At 46.4% G+C, this 20,199-nt stretch overlaps 1 protein-coding gene and 1 long non-coding RNA gene across 7 annotated transcripts in view; both read right to left on the bottom strand.

Annotated features, from left to right (window-relative positions):
* The window catches only part of LOC309338155, a 309,599-nt gene that overhangs the window by 165,786 nt on the left and 123,614 nt on the right, over positions 1–20,199 (bottom strand). The gene's annotated exons all lie outside the window — the stretch shown is intronic.
* The window catches only part of NCOA1 (nuclear receptor coactivator 1), a 304,047-nt gene that overhangs the window by 80,136 nt on the left and 203,712 nt on the right, over positions 1–20,199 (bottom strand). For all 6 annotated transcript variants that reach the window (XR_014154526.1, XM_081854455.1, XM_081854456.1 and 3 more), the window contains one exon: positions 17,629–17,795. Coding sequence is in view for 5 of the 6 variants with exons in the window: in XM_081854455.1 (XP_081710581.1) it covers positions 17,629–17,795 (167 nt within the window). In the remaining variant the exon portion in view is untranslated. The remainder of the gene's footprint in view (positions 1–17,628; positions 17,796–20,199) is intronic.

Raw genomic sequence — 20,199 nt, forward strand, 5'->3', positions numbered from 1 at the left:
TACACCATTCAGGACCAGGGTAGCTTTAAGAGAGGATGAGACAAATTTACGGAGAGGGCAATCGTCGGATTCTAGCCATGATGGCTATGCTCTGCTTCTACATTTGGAGGCAGCGATGCTTCTGAATGACAGTTGCTAGAAATCACAGGAAGGGAGAGGTGCTCTTGTGCTCGAATCCTGCTTGAAGGTTTCCCACAGGCATCTGGTTGGCTACTGTGGGAACAGGATGCTGGACTAGAGGGGCCATTGGCCTGATCCAGCAAGCTCTTCTTATATTCTCATTATACAGTGCTTCTCGCCAGAGCAAAGACGATTCAGGGCATGGCTAGAGACCTTTCAGGCACGAAACAGGGGGCGCCTTAGAGGCACTGGGCCTGATCCCAGTCAGACTTCAGCATTCAAAGCAGGGCCAAGTGGTTAAGACTGGTCACCTCAGTGTTATCTGCTCTTTCATTATTGCTTCCAGCTCTGATAAGAAACCACTTGGGGAATGTAAACATGCAATTCAACATTTCATGCCAGAAACTCCACTTGAGAGTGCAAGCCCTCCCCAAAGGTTAACACAGTGCTGTTTCCAGTAATGGGGACTTCAATGATTATTTAGTTTTCCTCCAGATATGTGGTAAGGAGCATGAAGGCAGTGGCGCCAAGGCTTCGACTATCACATTCGTGGTCTGAATGTGACCCATACTGGGGCTGGACAGAAGGCAGGTATTTCAGCCCTTAAAGACCAACTCTTCAGAGACCATTCAAATCCACGGAATAGGAAAGACCAGCAAAGCACAGCTGAGACTCCCAACTCCTCTTTTTTCTGATGCCAGTGTCAAATTCAGTGGGGACTTGGGGGGGGGACTGGGGGTTGGCTACTCCTGTTCTAGATTTCACATTCTGTACCCATAGCCAGCCTCTCCTCTTGCATGGCTGTATAGTGAGCCTGCAGAAATTGTACAGGCCTGGATGAGGGAAGACGCAAGGGCAATTCCTCCCCTGCCTTCATCGTCTCCCCTTCCCCTTGTTCTATATATTTAGCTGTCAAGTAGATTGAAACTGTCAGCAGATGAATTAGAATTTTATTGACTTGCTTCATAGGAGGGAGGGCTCTATAAAATAAACGCACTCAGAGCACAGTGCCCAGCGCTGCTGCGCAGACAGAATTTTACAGCAGTGACTGGAGTTTGTATCTGAAATCAATCCCTGATAGAAGCCAGACTCAAGGGGAGGAGACAGGGAGGCCAGTTTTTATAGATGGGGGCAGCAACTCAGCCCTACTGAAATAAAGGGGTGGAGGAGTTTGCCGGCTCACTGGAATTCATGACCCGAGGGGAAAAAACACGGCTTGTTTACAGAGGATGTGCTTTGCAGGAGCATGCTAAAAAAACCTCTTGCTTATACAGGGCTGCAGGTGGCTGGTTGAGAGTCTGGAAGCTGCAAAACACAGCAGCACCCAAGCAAGTACAGTTATACCTCAGGATAAATATGCTTCAGGTTAAGTATTTTCGGGTTGCGCTCTGCGGTGACCCGGAAGTAACGGAGCGCATTACTTCCGGGGTTCGTCGCTCGCGCATGCGCAGACGGTCAAAATGACATCAGATGCATGCGCGAAAGTGGCGAAACGTGACCCGCGCACGCACAGACGCGTCTTACGTTCTATTCAGGATGCGAATGGGGCTCCAGAACGGATCCCGTTCGCATCTCGAGGTACCATTGTACTGTCCAGGGTGCAGAGGACTGGCATGTCCCAATGCTGGCACTTCATGAAAACAATCCCAATTTACTAGTCTGTAGAACTGGAAGGAAGGGGGAGGAGAGGAGGAGAGAAAAGGTGATTGGCAAACCAAAGGACGCTGGTAAAAGGCACTCCTAATCGCTGTCGTTGGACTTGGAGGAAGAGGAACCAATGGAATCAGGAGAGGCAGGAGCAGGCACCCTGGAACGGGACTCGGACATCACTGGGCCCGAGACCAGCAAACAAGGACCTTCTTAACCCGAGACACCTAAACTAAGGCCCCAAGTGACTACCCCCTTTCAAGTGGGACCTCTCCAAGGGCCCAGGATCTTTGCTCCAAGACTCTCTTGTGCGGCCAAGTCTGCGCACAACTTCAGCAAGACCCAGGAGAGGCGATTTGAGTGCCAGGCTTCAGGCCAAATGGCTGCTGCCTCTTTAAGGGTCTCCACTTTCCAGCAAGGATGCAGAACTCGGGAGGTGTCCTCAGGCATCAATACTGTTAAGTATCGGAACTCAATCCCTGTCTATCCCCATACAAGCCGTCTCTTCCCATGGGCCTGTCCAGGGTTCTGAAACACCTGCTTCTCTCTCACTCTGGTTCCTGGCCTGTTCAGTTGCTATGCAGTCTCTGCCTCTAGCTTACCATGTGCTCCAAGACAATGCCCAGTTTGCTTCCACCAGGGCAACTGGCACTGGCACATCAAGGAGAAACAGTGGGTCCAGGTGCACCCCCAAACTGTGCAAGTGCTCCTTTAAGGGAAGCAATACCCAGGTTAGAACTGGTTATTAGCCATTATGCCCTGGTTTTCCTTTGTAACCTATTGGCCAGTAACCTGGTTAGATGACGCAGTTCTGGCAATTTGAGAAAGATGTCAAGCTGCATGTCCACTCTCTCCATACTGTCTTATGAGCCTCTTGTATCTCCCACAGCCCCCCTCCCTAAAAGAACCCTGTCAAGCCCTGGTCACATTTTGAATAGAGTGGAACATAGAAGTATGAGATCTTCCTTATCTGTTTCATTCCAAAGCATGGGGAACACAGAGTGCCTCTTACGGAACACATGAACCGATTCACAATTTTGGTTTCCTTTAAATCAAAAAGGAAAGAGGAGAACTCCATTAAAATTCAATGTAGCTAAACTGACACGATTAGATTTAGACTGACAATCAAGCTCTGATAAGATCATGATCCAATTTTAGATATGACATAACCTTTAATGTGGCACCACCGAACGCGTTGATTTAAAATCCTTTATTTAATTTCAAATCCCCTTAATTTGCAAGTCAGAGGTCTGCAACCACACTGTTGATCAAGCTTGCATACAGTAAGCATAATTCTTTTTAAACTTCTTCTTCGTAAACATAGTGGGCAGAAGTAATGATGGAGAATATTGGTGATTCTAACTGTCAACTATGATTCTTAGCACGAGAGTAACAAAAGCAGTAAAGTTCTTATAAGATTCAAGAACATGTGGATTGCCTTGCGACACCAGGGCTTTTAATTCAGCAGATTATCTCCCCAAAAAGCCAGCCAGACACTGCAAGCTAGCTCTTGTGCACAGCACCCCAACTGTACCTCTCCAAACCTATCATCCCATGGCCTCATCGCTGCAGGAGGAAAATGCAGGGGTCTAAATCTGGGGACTTGATGCTGGGCAGAATGCAGAGATAGACAATAGTCACCTGAAACACCCAGACTCGGTTCATTCCTGGGCTAATAATAATAATAATAATAATAATAATAATAATAATAATAATAATTTATTATTTATACCCCACCCATCTGGCTGGGCTTCCCCAGTCACTCTGGGCGGCTTCCAACTGAATATTAAAAACAATACAGTAAAAACTTCCCTAAGCAGGGCCACTTTCAGTTGTCTTTTAAAAGTAAAATAAGTTGTTTATTGCCTTGACATTTGCTGGGAAGGCGTTCCACTGGACAGGCACCACTACTGAGAAGGCCTTCTGCCTGGTTCCCTGTAACTTCGCTTCTCACAGTGAGGGAACCGCCAGAAGGCCCTCGGCACTGGACCTCAGTGTTTGGGCAGAATGATGGGGGCGGAGACACTCCTTTGGGTATACTGGACCGAGGCCATTTAGGGCTTTAAAGGTCAGCACCAACACTTTGAAGTGTGCTCAGAAATGTACTGGGAGCAAATTACGATCTTTCAGGACCGGTGTTACATGGTCTCGGCGGCCACTCCCAGTCACCAGTCTACTCTGCCGCAAAGCTCTTCTACGGAGCTCTCTCTCTCCCTCTCTCTTTTTAAGTAATGTTTTGGAAGAAAGAACCAGGTGTGAAATCAAAAACTTTAACAAAAGCAGTTGTGTTCCAGCAGGGAATTTAAAAGGGATTAACACTGCTGAACAAACACATGCAAATCCACAACTGCGAAAAGTAATTTTCAGATTTAACTTGGGTGTCCAAGTTTGATTCCTTCCAAAAGAAAAATCTGATGTATTCAAAACCTGCTTTAGAAGTTCGGGATGGATTTATTTTTTTAAAAGGGGGGACGGACGCATGCACCTAGATCTGTGGGACATGGGGTGCTGCACTAGGAGAGGTGACTGACCCACCAGGCAATTCTCATTTGAAGGGCTGCAGCACAGGCCTTTCATGCAAAAGGCCACGGGTTCAATCCCCTGGCATCTCCAGGTAAATGCTGAGAATGACTTGTGTCTGAAATTCTAGAAAGCCGTTGCCAGTCAAAGCAGACAATACTGCGCAAGATGGACCAATGCCAAAACTGTTATAAGGCAGCCTTTCTATGTTGCTCCTATTTTATTAGCAGAGCAAGATTGCTGGCTTTCAGTGGCCATGGTTTAAGCTTTTAAGGGTGTCCGGTTTCAGTGTGCATTCTTTCGGCCTGATTTTATTTGATTGATTTAAAGTTTGTCAATAGTCCTGGAAAATTTAATTAAATCAAGCCGCGGCCTGCTTTAATTAAGGGGATGTAAATTAATCCATATGGGAGATAACAGGCAGATGCTGCCAAAGGGCTGGAGGCTGGGCAAGATCACCTCTGGGTTTGTCCCAGCCCACGATCCACAGGCAGAGAAGAGAAGCAGCAGCAAGTGTTGCAGGAGAGGTGCGCCTTGTTGATGCAACCCAGGCAGATATGGGTCAAAAAACAGCTGTGGAAGGGAGCATTACTAGGACTGCTCTAAACATTTCTGGTGCTTGAGGAAGAGAATTCAAATGGCACCCAACATACACTAATTGACACGGGTCGCAATCCATCAGGATGCTCTCCATCTTAAGCCTCTTTTTTGGGAAGGTGAGAATCACTTTGCAGCTTGTGACCAGTGGTGGGAACAGAGTCAGTCTGGTACACTTCGTGGGTGGGGGGCAGGAGAGAAAGCCTTCTCAGAGATGACACGTAACAATTTGGTAGATTGACGCTGCATGTCAACTGCTATTGCAGGAAAAAGCTTTAGTTTGCTGCTTTGGGAAACTCAATGCTGGGCTTCTTGGACCTTGGCCTTGACCAGCAAAGGACTCTCATAACCAGAGGGGTCCTATGCAAGACGGGTCAGCAGCAAGCAACACTGCTTTCTCCAAGGTGAAGACATTTAAACCTCCTTCCTCATTCACTTGCAAAAAAACCAACCCCAACCCAGTAAAATTATGACTTCATCAAGAGAGCTTTTCTTCTGCTCCCTGGCAAACTGGGGCGCTGAGTGCTTGAAAAGCAGCATTCATGGAGCCTCACTGGCTCAGAATCGCCATGCAACTTTTGTGGGACGGCGGAGTGCTGAAAAATTAACTGCCTGGCCCTTTCCTCTGCCTGGTTTATGGCTGTCTTGGCAGATGCACCCCAGGCTGCTGCCACCGCCGCAAACTCCGTGTCCTGCCAACTGTACATTACTAGCCTTGGAAGGGCTCCAGCCCCGGGAAAGCCGCTCTAAAAGCATTTGCTTGATACTTTCAAACAGCAGCCCAGCATGCAAAGCTCTGGCGGCGGCGGCGGAGGCCTCCGCTGATGTATAGGCACGCGGGGTGGATTCAGAAGGCCTCCTGTGTTCTCCCTTGGGCTCCTCCCTCTAATTCCGAGGGAGAGAAAGAAATGAGATGCTCTCGGCTGGGGAGGAAAAGGAAGAGCTGCCCTCTCACCTCTTCACGAGGGGCAAGCTTTGAAATCCGTCAGCAGGAGGAACTGCCTCTGGGGAGCACTTGGCGAGGGGAGACTGAACTATGGATTGTTTCCATTCATTGCTAACTTCCACCTGCTGCTCCGCAGCTCTGCTGTTTGCAGAGAGCTCCAATTAGCGCTCTCAATGCCGGAGAAACATCCATTAAAAATTTCTGCTTACGGAATTTGAAGGGGATTTGTTTTTTTTATTGTCTCTTTATTTGAAAATCCCTCCCTTCGCTGCATTAGAAATTCCACAGCAACCAGTCTCTCTTTTCCTACTTAGCTATTCCCTGAACTTATTTGCAGCCAGGAACCTCGTTAGCCCTGGCTTCTGGTTTTGAATGTCAGAGGGCCTACAATTCAGACCGTGTATAGAGTACCGCCAATAAGTCAGCGCAGCAAAGATCAATCACATCGGCTAAAATTGTGTAAAAGTATTTTTCTTTTCCAGATTATGCTCAACCCTGGGAAGGGATCGGTGCAGCTAAGCCACAGAGCCTTGGCAGAGCTAAATCTTTCTTTGAAACAGATGATAGGAGAAGTGTGGAGGGGAAAGGAAATCACGGCTATGCGTCTGAACACTCGTCAGAGGACAGTAATATTTACTCCTGGGCAAACAGATCTTCGCTTCAAAATGTCTGCAAGCAAATATATAAAAGGATGTCACATAGAGGAGGGAGAAAGGTTGTTTTCTGCTGCTCCAGAGAAGCGGACACGGAGCAATGGCTCCAAACTACAAGAAAGAAGATTCCACCTAAACATTAGGAAGAACTTCCTGACAGTAAGAGCTGTTCGACAGTGGAATTTGCTGCCAAGGAGTGTGGTGGAGTCTCCTTCTTTGGAGGTCTTTGAGCAGAGGCTTGACAACCATATGTCAGGCGTGCTCTGATGGTGTTTCCTGCTTGGCAGGGGGTTGGCCCTTGTGGTCTCTTCCAACTCTATGATTCTATGATTCTAAGATTCTAAGAAGGTCAGCTCTACATTGCCATAACAATCCGGGACACTGGGACAGTTTGAACCAGGATCTCTCCCCTGGTGAATTCCTGCTGTAGACCTTCATAAGGAAGCAGCCCAGGAAAGGAGAGGAAACAGAGCATAGTAATAATTAACAGGTAACGTAGCTGCACATGTTTATAGCTCTTTCTGCTCAAGGAAGGAAGCATTTACAAGCTCTAATGAAGTCAGCTTCATCATCTCTTCTGCATCAGTTGGCCTGTGTCCTAGAGCTCTGAAAGGCATTTCCGTTGCACCACTCATCACTCCTGGTGGGTTCCTGAAGCATCCCAGCTCCAACCACAAGCAGAGAGGGGAGAAGGAGCCCCTAAGTTTCACTGCAGAGTGACTGGTGTCATCTGACTCTGCTGCGGCTGAGCAAACAAGATTGCAGCTCATTAGGCTTCTGCTGCCCCCACATGCAACTCTGCTGGGCAACTCGCTGCACCATGTCCTATCTTTGAAATGAAAACTGTTCTACTGCTTTGTCTAAGGCTCTGAATTCTGCCTGGGTCTGTGCATTTTATGCCTCTGAATATTCATGGCAAACTGAAAAACAACAAGAACAACAAACATAATGATTCCGAGGCCTTAAGTTTCAATTTTCAAACAACACTGCAAGATTCTATTCCTCGCTGAATGTGGATAATGGCTTAGAAAGGAGTAGGGCATCAGGTAAACATGCAGGTATCAGGAAGGCTAGGCAAGGCTTCCCAGTGGCTTGCGGGGTGGGGAGAAGAATTTTCATCAACTTGTGCGAGTCCCTCTCGTATGGCGTGCCATTTTATGTTTCTTAAAGTAAAGGTAAAGGGACCCCTGACCGTTAGGTCCAGTCGTGGCCGACTCTGGGGTTGCGGCGCTCATCTCGCTTTATTGGCCGAGGGAGCCGATGTTTGTCCACAGACAGCTTCCGGGTCATGTGGCCAGCATGACTAAGCCGCTTCTGGCAAACCAGAGCAGCACACGGAAACACCGTTTACCTTCCCGCCGGAGCGGTACCTATTTATCTACATGCACTTTGATGTGCTTTCGAACTGCTAGGTTGGCAGGAGCAGGGACCGAGCAACGGGAGCTCACCCCGTTGCGGGGATTCGAACCGCCAACCTTCTGATCAGCAAGTCCTAGGTTCTGTGGTTTAACCCACAGTGCCACCCCACGTCCCTCTTTATGTTTCTTAACTCCCTACAATCACCACCGCTTTACCTTACATCCAAATATCAATGTCCTTCTGCCCCCTCTTGAACAAACATCTCTAAGCCTTAATCTTGCAGAAGGCAGCAGGTGAGTTCTGAGTTCTGATTCTCCTGTGCCCCCATCAGGACCAGAGCTCAGTAGGAGCTTCCTTGCTGAATCAGTCCAAGGGTTTTCCTAGTCCAGCATTCTGTTTTCAGCAGCTGCCAGCCAAACACCTCTGGAAATCACAAGAAGGGGAGCAGGGCATGAAGGCTCTTTCTCTTTTTCTTGCCTCCAGGACCTGAACATGGAGCTCAGTCCCCACCTTCTCTCCTTACCCTTTCACCCAACAGTCTCTCCGCCCCAGCCAAAACTCTACAAGACCCACCTGTCCCCAGTCTTTTAGTAAAGACTCCTGCGCCTTATGCTTAGCAGAGAGCATAGCTGGGGGGGGGGGGGAAACATAAACAGATCTAATAGTGGTACTTTTCTCAAGTATATAATCTGCTTAACCTCCGAGGGCTGCAGTGTGAAACATATCCACACATCACATTTCCCTGGGTATCCAGAGGTGGAAGATCACCAATGAGCAAAAACAGAAATCTAATGCACAAATTGGTGCTAATACCTGCTGGAAAAGGCATGCCAGCAATGGACAGGGCAGGAGCCCAAAAGGTGAGTGAGGCCACAGACACCTTCTTGATGTCTCACACTCAGATTCATAATAATAATAATAATAATAATAATTTTTTATTTATACCCCGCCCTCCCCAGCCAAGGCCGGGCTCAGAGCGGCTTACAAACAATAATAAAAACAAGATGAATCATTACAACTTAAAAACAAAAATAAAATACAACATTAAAATAATGGAATATTAAAATATTAAAATGTAGCCTCATGCATCCCGTTCACCCATTCCCACTCCCCCCGCAATTCATTCATCTCCCACGCTTAAGATAGAAGATCTTCCTGTACAGCTAGGTAAAGGTAAAGGGACCCCTGACCATTAGGTCTAGTCGTGGCCGACTTTGGGGTTGCAGCACTCATCTCGCTTTATTGGCCGAGGGAGCCGGCGTACAGCTTCCGGGTCATGTGGCCAGCATGACTATGCCACTTCTGGTGAACCAGAGCAGCGCATGGAAACACCATTTACCTTCCCGCTGGAGCAGTACCTATTTATCTACTTGCACTTTGATGTTCTTTCGAACTGCTAGGTGGGCAGGAGCAGGGACCGAGCAATGGGAGCTCACCCTGTCACAGGGATTCGAACTGCCGACCTTCTGATCGGCAAGTGCTAGGCTCTGTGGTTTAACCCACAGCGCCACCTTCGTCCCCTCCTGTATAGCTAGTAAGCTTTCAAATAATAAAGCAAACCTAACTGCTCTGTTAGAGTTACAGATAGGTAGCCGTGTTGGTCTGCCATAGTCAAAACAAAACAAATTCCTTCCAGTAGCACCTTAAAGACCAACTAAGTCAGTTCTTGGTATGAGCTTTCGTGTGCATGCACACTTCTTCTCTGTTAGAGGCAGAGCTGGAGAGGGGAGGCCACAGGGTGGATTTAAAGTTGTTGGGGGCCACATCCAGCCTCCCAATCCCTGCCTAAGAGACTACTCTGCCATCGTCTCGTGCCCAACAGCCCAGAGTTAAATGGAGCGAAACTGAAAAGGTGCAATTTCCTTCCTCCAACCCCCCCCCCCCAAACAACATGGTCAGCAGAAAAGAGACCAGCTGGTAATGGAGAGCAAAGCTCAAGGAACCACTCTGTGTAGTAGCTCTTGCTCTCGTTAATGTTCAGCCATGCTGTGCCCTGCCAAGAAAACTAATGACTGCTGAAGAGGCAATAAGCGGGAGACTCTCAAGCACTTACCTGATAAGAAACTCCCTTCTGGTTTCATCTGTAATGTGCATGAAATGTGACACCCCTCAATACCAAACAGGAGTTTTCAAATTACCTGCCCTGTCTAAATTCTGTTTGACCTCTGGGTTCCACAGTATCACTCCTGAGGCAACAGGAAGCAACGGAAGGGATAATAATAATAATAATAATAATAATAATACAGTAATAATAATAAATTTTATTTATACCATGCCCTCCCTGGCCAGAGCCGAGCTCAGGGTGGCTAACACCAGTAAAATTACAGTAAAAACATAATAGGGGGAAAAAACCAATTTAAAATACAGGTTAAAATGCACTTTAAAATGCAGCCTCATTTTAAAAGTAGCCCATAGATCAAAAACATAAGGGGAGGGAAACAGAAGGGTCAGACTGAGTCCAAACCAAAGGCTAGGTGGAACAGCTCTGTCTTGCAGGCCCTGTGGAAAGATGTCAAGTCCTGCAGGGCCCTGGTCTCTTGTGACAGAGCATTCCACCAAGTCGGGGCCAGTACTGAAAAGGCCCTGGCCCTAGATGAGACCAATCTAACCACCTTGGGACTTGGGACCTCCAAAATGTTGTCATTTGTGGACATTAAGGTCCTCCGCGGGGCATACCAGGAGAGGCGGTCCTGTAGGTACCATGGGTGTGTTTCCCCCATATACAGCCCAAATGATGTGTTTTTCCAGAAAAACTTTCGCTTCTGACACCCACAAAAAGGCACAGGGAAAATTTCTCTCTAGGAACCATTTAGCATGTGTGGGAGTATTTTTCAGTTGTCAAAGCCAAAATCAAAATTTGAGCAGAGGGAAGTGGATCAAATGCGGTTCCTTGTCCGAAACTTTGGGATAGTTCCCGTCTAAAAAGTTGTGGAAAATAATACAATGATAAAAGAGATTGTTTCAGTTATATCTAGAATGCCCAGTTAAGCAACCACTGTTAGTCTTTTGAGGAAGCACACCTGAAAGCTACAAGGGCAGAGACAACTTCACTTCGATACACTGTAAGATTCCTTAGTGCAATATGAAATAAATTACTTAAAGAAACTGTAAACGTTCAGTAAATTTCTATTTGTCCAACACAGCCTTCCCCAGCCTGCTGCCCTCCCAGTATTTTGGACTACAACTCCCATCAATATGCCCATGCTCGCAGTGGCTGATGGGAGGTGTAGTCCCAAAACAGAAGGAGGGCACCAGGGGAAGGCAAACTGATGTGAAACTTGTAAGCTTTCATATCCTCACAGCATCAGAGGTTGATATCATTAACATCAGATTACCATTTTTACCCAGTGATGTACGGCTCCCCACTAGAGCATCAGACCATTGGTCCATCTGGGTTATAACCACCTACTGTTCAGAGAACAGATCTTAAGTGTTATACAGTGGATGCTTGGGTTGCGAACGTGATCCATGTGGAAGGTACGTTTGCAACCCGCAGCATTCGCAACCAGCAGCGCTGCATCTGCGCACGCGGGGGTTATGATTCGGCGCTTCTGCGCATGCGCAATATGCGATTTAGTGCTTCTGTGCATGCGCAAGCGCCAAAACCCGAAAGTAACCTGTTCCAGTACTTCCGGGTTCGGCACGGTGCGCAATGTGAAAACATGCAACCTGACTGTACCTTTACCAGTCATGTTATCCAAGAGCCTTTAACAAGCCTGCCTCTGGTGCAACGAGACATGTCAGAGACAAACTCAACTTCTTCTGCCCACCAACTACGTGTGCTCCACTTGAGCTAGGGCCTGTTTCAAAATTAGATTCAAAACATTTTGCATAAATACCAACATACAAAATTTGACACACACAATTGTTGGGGTGTTTTTTTTTTTAAAAAAAAATTAAGCCAACTCTCTACACTGGAAGAAAGTGAGGAATACAGATGACTAGAATCTCAAGACACTTTCGCAAGTACCAACAACACCTCTTTGTCCCCAACACATTTATATTTAACTTGGGACAGGAATAACATGGTTCCTAATGTGGAAACCATCCATTTTACTTTTGACAATAATCCCGAGAAGTGCGAGTATCTAATTAAACAACAGCAGCAGCAACAACGAGGCAGGAATGATCCCATTTCTACGAAGAGGCACGACCAGGAGGGCATCATCAGTTGCCAAGGCGGTATTTTACCTCCAAGAAGCACAAATGACAGGAGTAAGGCCATGAAAACATTACAATCGGAACATGCGTATTATGGGACACGGCAAATCTCCTTTGCAAAAGCCTGAGGCTCTCTTCCCCACCCGCTTGCATCTTGGGATGCTAAGCACAGCCTTCGCTCCCAGTCAAGCTGACAAGTTCCACGCCCAGCGCTGTGTCTTTTGGAAAGAGCTGCTGGTGGTGCCACAAGGCGAGCGTTTCATTCGAGGAGAAATATGGAGCGCCTTCTTCCAAGCCAAGGAGGGACTGCTGCAGGGCAGGCCTTGAGCTGCTGGCAGAGCCCCATTTCTCATGCTCCCAACCGCTCGCGATTCAGCCACAGTGGTAGGGCAGGGAACGAGAGAGGCACCGCTCTCTCGCCAGGGCCATTGAAAGAGCACAGAAACTCATGGAACTTTTCTCTCTCTCTCTCTTTTTGGAAATATGCATTATTTCCACCTGGATATTTCCACAGCCACAGACTCTGTGAAAGGGCTTCTCTCCCACTGCCTCTTGCCCCCACCCACCCAAAAACGGAAGCTGGGCAATGCAGAATGAGACTGAGCAACACTGGGAAGACCTCAGTGGATGGATTCCCAGGGCACTTTCCCATGCATCCTGGCTCTTTCTACAATTAATCTTTTTATTTAAAAAACCCAAACACCTGGATTCCGAAAGATTTAAAACCAGAGTTTTACTTTTAAATACAGTTACAATGTCATTTTTTAAAAAAACAACAACAGTACAGTGGTACCCCTGGTTGCGAACGGGATCCGTTCCGGAGGCCCGTTCGCAACATGAAAAGAAGGCAACCCGCAGTGGTGTGTCTGCGCACATGCAGGTTGCAATTCGCCGCTTCTGCGCCTGCGCGTGACATCATTTTGTGCTTCTGCGCATGCGCGAGCAGCAAAACCCGGAAGTAACCCTTTCCGGTACTTCCGGGTTGCTGCAGGACGTAACCTGAAATAACTTAACATGAAGCAGATGTAACATGAGGTATGACTGTACCTCTGTTTAAAATGAAATCTGAATGTAACATAGGTAAAGGTAAAGGGACCCCTGACCATTAGGTCTAGTCGTGGCCGGCTCTGGCGTTGCGGCGCTCATCTCGCTTTACTGGCCGAGGGACCCAGCGTACAGCTTCTGGGTCATGTGGCCAGCATGACTAAGCCGCTTCTGGTGAACCAGAGCAGCGCACGGAAACACTGTTTACCTTCCCGCCGGAGCGGTACCTATTTATCTACTTGCACTTTGACATGCTTTCGAACTGCTAGGTTGGCAGGAACAGGGACTGAGCAACGGGAGCTCACCCCGTTGCGGGGATTCGAACCGCCGACCTTCTGATCGGCAGGTCCTAGGCTCTGTGGTTTAACCCACAGCGCCAAAAGCATCCCCGAATGTAACATAGCAAGATGAAAACACTGAAATATCCTCTAGCCACTATACCACACTGCAGATGTAGGAGATCCTGTCTGGGGGCGGGGAGGTCTGTGTTTGAATCCCCAGCCTCTGCCTTGAAGTTCACGGGGTGACTCTGGGATAGTCGGCCTAACCTACCACAAAGAGTTGTTGTGAGAATTCTTGTAAGGCGAGAACTATGTATGCTGCCTTAAGTTCCCTAGAGGAAAGACGGGATATAAATGTAATTAATCGGTTGACCAATCTAGTGAATGAATGAAGAAATGAAATATCTTCAGAAGGTAACAGCTCAAGATCCTCTTTCAAACACACTGAACTGAAAGCCCACTTTTAATGTGTGATGTTGTTTGTATATTATGTTGGAAACTGCCCAGAGTGGCTGGGGCAACCCCCTTAGATGGATGGGGTACAAAAATTAAGTTGGTATTCTTGTTTTCTTCTATGGAAAGGGGGGGGGGATGTAGGAAATATTTGACTTCTAGGACAAGTGTTATAAATTAAAGGGTCATGTATTGTATTTATTATTGTTGCAAATTATGAATATTTTATCCACCACGCCAAGCAGTGAGAAAAAGTACTTTCCAGACTGAAAACCAGTGTTGGGGAGTGGTTAGAGTGTTGGGCTAAGGTGGAAGAAAATTGGGAATTTAAAATGTATATATGGAGATTAAAAAAAAAAGGAAAAAATTTGATGAGAGTTAGAAAAATCATGGAATGAAATTTTTATGACCCATGGGGAAATGTCTTAAGAGATTAAGTTCAAATATATTAGTTTTAAGGAGAAGTAAGAATATATAAAGTAAAAATGGACAGCTAATTGGTGAAAGAAGAGAATGTAAAATTACAGTATAGTAAGATAAATTATTAGGATAAAAACAAAGATGAAAGATTTGCTGAAATATCTATCTGAACTAGAATACAAAGAGGGGAGGTGTGAGGAGGTCAAGGAAAAAAGCTAAAGAAAGAAAGTTATGTAAAGGTTTGATTTGTTCTTTTTTTTGTCTGTTTTTCTTACTTTTATTTACTTTTTTGTGATGTGATTTGTTTTTACGCATTGTTATGGTTTTTTGTTTTTTTGTTTAACTGGGTGTTTTTCATTTTTTTTTATTCATGTAATTTTTAAAATCTTAATAAAAATCTATTGGGGGAAAAAATAGTGTTGGGCTAAGACCTGGGAAACCAGGATTCAAAGCCCCACTGAGTCATAAAGCTCACTGGGTGATATTGGGCCCATCACTGTCTCTCAGTCAAACCTACTTCACAGGGTTATTGCATGGTTTAAATGGGGACAGAGAGAACCATATGAGCTCCTTAGAGGACAAAGCGTTCCTCATGTGGAAGACATTGGCAAGTGATTCCAGGAAGAGAAAGGGAAATTGCTCACAACCGAGCACTCCAAATTCTGCTGCGGATCATGACCGTTGTCTTTAAGCGAGTGGTCTTACTTCAGTTTTCTTACAGCTAAATGGAAATCTATTAATTTCCCAGTTGCCACTCCAGTCTCTAAGCAGACAATGGTCAAACGCAAAAGGTCCGAGGACTGCATGGCCAGAAGATTTGGATGCTGCTCCCAGCCTAGGTAGTATGAAGACTTCATTTAGTTACAAACGAACCACTTTTGATTGTTATGGAAACCCATTAGTACAAGCTCTCATTACCAATATATATATTTTTAACAAAATAAACCTGATGATGATTAGGATACACTCTTGTTCAGGAAATGCATCAATTTAGAAAATTAGCAATGTTATTTAAACCAAATTATTTAAATTGGTCTTTTTCCTGAGCAATTTAAATCAGTGGTTTAAATTGCCTTAATTTAAATCAATCCACCCTGTAGACAGTCTCTTTTAACTAACTAAGCCGTATTTGGACGAAGCTGAAATGAAATAAAAGCAAGGAAGGGGCTGTTCACAATAACACTTTGGTCGTGGTTTGATGGTGGAGATCTCCCTAACAATCTACAAGTAAATATTATTTAGTTACAAACTCTATCAAGGAAAGCAAAGGTGGTTCTGAGACTTGACCCCTGCAGTCCTTGCAAAGACAGAAGGCCATTTCATGCAATACACCTTCATTTGCCTCTGTCAATAGACCCAAGGGGTGGCTGCCAGCAATGAGCACGACTGTAGGATCCACGCACTACACTTTAAACCTACACTTAAGTTGCCACTTAAACAAGCAATGTGCGAAGCAACTGCAAATTTGCTGACCAAAATGCAGCAGCACCCTCGCCTCCCTCAAGAGATGCAAAGCGCAACAGGGCCTTATGCTGCTCCCCGTCTCTGTGTACCCCCATACACATCCCCCAAATTTGCTCTGGGTGATTAGGAGAACTCCCAGGGGTAGGAGATGGTTCCACCGGACAAACAGAACTGCTTGTGCTGAAAGAACTCTCTCCTTTGCACGACACAATTACCGTATTTTTCGCTCCATAAGACACACTTTTTCCCTCCTAAAAGGTCAGGGGAAATGTCTGTGCGTCTTATGGAGCGAATGTGTGGTCGACCGCTGGCTCCTTTTCCGGCCCCTTGCCCAGAATTCCCTTGCTGAATGTTCTGCAGACGGAGGCCATTTGTTTCCCCAGCGACATGTGACTGGCTGATTAGATTATCTGTCTGGAAACTGTAGAAACAGCTCCCGTTCCTTTCCTAAAGAAGCTGCAGAACTGTGAGTTGAACCCCATAAAAACAGGATTTTTCCCCTTTGCAAAAGAAGCTGCACAACTGTGAGCCGATCCCCCCCAAAAAACTAGGTGCGTCTTATGGTCATGTGCATCTTATGGAGTGAAAAATACGGTAATTCCATCCTAAATGTCTGATCTCTAGTTGAGGCCAGTCTGAAAACCCATATTTGCAGAGCTTGCAAGTGAGAGCAGGGGAGACATCTGTAGGGGAGAATGAATGAGTTAAGAGGGTGTGTGTGTGTGTGCGTGCTGTGCTGACCCGTTTCTGTGCCACTGACTCTCCCTGGCAAATGCCTCCTTCAAAGAATCACAGAACTTGAGAGTTGGAAGGGACTCCAAAGGCCATCTAGTCCAACCCCCTGCAATGCAGAAATCTCAACTAAAGCATCCCTGACAGAGGGCCATCCAACCTCTGCTTAAAAACCTCCAAGGATGGAGAGCCCACCACTTCCCAAGGGAGTCCGCTCCACTATCCAACAGCTCTTACTGTCAGAAAGTTCTTCCTGATGTTTAGTCGGAATCTCCTTTTTTGTAACTTGAGTCCTGCCCCGCAGAGCGGGAGAATACAAGCTTGTTCCATCTTCCATGTGACAGCCCTTGAGATACAGTGGTGCCCCTCAAGACGAATGCCTTGCAAGACGGAAAACCCGCTAGACGAAAGGGTTAAGGGTTTTCCGTTTTGGAGGTGCTTCGCAAAACGAATTTCCTATGGGCTAGACGAAAATGTCTTGCGAGTTCCTGCGGGGTTCCCCCCCCCTTTTCTAAGCCGCTTATCTGCTTATCTGCTTATCCGCTAAGCCGCTAAAAGCCGCTAAAAGCCGCTAATAGCGCTAATCCGCTAAGCCGTCAATGGGCTTGCTTCGCAAGATGAAAAAACCGCTATACGAAGAGACTCGCAGAACGGATTCTTTTCGTCTTGCGAGGCACCACTGTAGTTGAAGATGGCTATCATATCTTTGTTGTGGGGAAGGTGTTTAGAAAGGGGACTCAGGAGTGGGGGAAGGATGTTTTTGAATCATATACTTTCATTACTCAGTTGCTGCACCGCCCTCTCCAAGGAGGATCTAGGCCACACCTTGTGAAAGTCTTGCCTTAAAACAGTGGTTCTCAAAGTGGGTGGATTAACCCACCAAGAGGCAAGGGGGTGGCAGGGGGGTGCTGGAGGTGTAAATGACTATTAGACTTTGAAAAGCTGGGATCATTGGATTAAGTCCATCCATTTTGTTGAAATAATTAAATTAGTTTTAACTGGATTTTGAATAAATGTGCAATTAATTGTTTTGAATTATATTGTGTTATTATCTTCCTCAATGGCTGTGCAAACCATTATTCTGAATAGTTTTTTTTTATTGGCCATGGGGCACTGTGGATGAGTTTACTGAACCAAGGGGTGTGTGGCTTGAAAAGGTTTAGGAACCACTTGCCACCTTCAAACACACCAGTGACAAACAAGAGAAGACCAAAGGGCCTTGCCGATTTACCTTGTTCAAGCCTCTTCATCTGCTGAATCTGGTCAACCGTTTTCTTCAGAATCTTGCATTTGTCAGGTTTGACGCTTAGGCTGTCGATCTCTCCGATATTGGCTGAGAGCAGCTCGGCCAGCTCTTCCAAGTATTTGTTCTCTTGCTCCCTGCGCCGTTTCTCATTGCTGTTGGAGAAAAGCCATGCTCAGTTACTAAGCTCTTCAGTAATCAAAGCCTATGCGTGCTTTAAAATAATCCAAAATTCACACTAAGGACAGCCCAAATTAAGGACGCGAGTTTCTTGAGTATTTGTGGGTGTTTTGTGAGTATGACCCCGACTGCAATCTAATCCATTCAAACAACAAGTCATGTGGTGTGTTAGCGAGGGTCCAGGCATCAGTTCAAGATTATCTGATCCAACTCCATCTCATAATATAACCATTTCAAATGCCAGTAAAAACAAAACCAGACCAGTGTCACTAACGTATAGCATCAGCTAATAATAAAATGCAATGATAAAGGGCTTACAGCAACTTGCTAAGAATCTAAGGTAAAGGTAAAGGACTCCTGACAGTTAAGTCCAGTTACAGACGACTCTGGGGTTGCGGCACTCATCTCGCTTTAGAGGCCAAGGGAGTCGGCGTCTGTCTGCAGACAGTTTGTCATGTGGTCAGCATGACTAAGCTGCTTCTGGCGCAACAAACACCGAAACCAGAGCAGTGCACGGAAATGCCGTTTACCTTTCCGCTGGAGTGGTACCTATTTATCTACTTGCACTGGCATGCATTCGAACTGCTAGGTTGGCAGGAGCTGGGACAGAGCAACGGGAACTGACCCCGTCGCGGGGATTCAAACCACCGACCTTCTGATCAGCAAGCCCAAGAGGCTTGGTGGTTTAGACCACAGCGCCACCTGCGTCCCTTGCTAAGAGTCTACATGTCAGCAATTCAATTATTCAGTCGCTGCCCTCGGGAAGGGCTGGAGCTCAGTGGTGGAGCATCTGCCCAGGTCTCAGGTTTAGTCCCTGGCATCTTCAGGTCAGGTTGGAAGAGACTCTTCCACCTGAAATCCTCAAGAGCTGCTGTCGGCTGAGCTAGATGGATCAATGGTTTGACTGGGTATAAGGCAGATTCCTATGGTCAGTGTGTACAATGTAAGGCTAGTCAGCTGGCCCATTTCATACCACCTTAATCATGATCATGAAAAGGAGGATTCAAAAAGAATGCAGGAGCGTATAATGTGTTCTCAAAAAACTGCTTTTTCTGCTCATTAGTAGAAGTCAAGAGGATGCACTTTTTATTGTCAGTTTTATGAGATTTTTGATCCACAGATATGCATTTGCGGGTGGCGCTGTGGGTTAAACCACAGAGTCTAGGACTTGCCGATCAGAAGGTTGGCAGTTCGATTCCCTGTGACGGGGTGAGCTCCCGTTGCTCAGTCCCTGCTCCTGCCAACCTAGCAGTTCGAAAGCATGCCAAAGTGCAAGTAGATAAATAGGTACCGCCCCGGCGGGAAGGTAAACGGCATTTCCATGCGCTGCTCTAGTTTGTCAGAACCGGCTTAGTCATGCTGGCCACATGACCCGGAAGCTGTACGCCGGTTCCCTGGCCAATAAAGCAAGATGAGTTCCGCAACCCTAGAGTCGGCCACAAGTGGACCTAATGGTCAGGGGTCCCTTTACCTTTACAGTCATACCTCGGGTTACAGATGCTTCAGGTTGTGTGTTTTCGGGTTGCACACTGCGCTGAACCCGGAATTACCAGAACAGGTTACTTCCGGGTTTCGGAGCTCGCTCATGAGCAGAAGCGCTAAATCGTTCTTGGCGCATGTGCAGAAGTGTGCAGACGTGGCGCTGTGGGTTGCGAACGCTGTGGGTTGCGAATGTGCCTCCTACACGGATCACGTTTGCAACCCGAGTGTCCACTGTATTGCACTAGGTTCATTATCATCACAGCCTGCATTTTTGTGATTAAGAGTGCATTTACTATTCCTATGTTAGCTCTCGAGTTGAAATGCACTTTGGCTGCTTTTGCACAGAAATATGTGAGGCTCTCTCTCTCTCTCTGGTTTAGGCTCATACTTCTCTTCTACACACACTCTCTGCCTCAGCAGGCTATACGGCTATGAACACAGAACAGACACTCAACCACTCAAGCTATAAGAAGGCCACTAAAGGCAAAAAGAAACTGGCAAATTGCCAACAGGAATAAATTGTGATGGCAGTGAGCCAAGAAAGCAAGTTAATAAGCTAAAAGGCAGAAGAGATTTTTTTAAAAAATAAAATAAAATAAAAGAAGGGCAATCAATCTGTTTGCAAAAGCTGCTAAAGCAATCGCTTTATAAGCAAATCTAAGAAGCTTCCAACACACCATGGAACTAAGTAGATGAAGAGCGAGTATCCTTTACTTGGCTGCAATTACTCGTTGTTATACTTTGGAGCATTAGAGAGCAATGCTGCGGGCTTCTTACTTTTTTCTTTAATGCAATGATAGCATGGTTCGTTGCTGAGTGGGATCTGGATGCCTTTCCCCAAGGTTGCAATTCTCTTGCTGAAGGGGTGGGGAGATCCTGCATTTTCACAGCACTGCA

This window comes from Podarcis erhardii (genome assembly GCF_964252035.2).
Source record: "Podarcis erhardii genome assembly, chromosome: 3".
Classification (NCBI taxonomy): domain Eukaryota; kingdom Metazoa; phylum Chordata; class Lepidosauria; order Squamata; family Lacertidae; genus Podarcis; species Podarcis erhardii.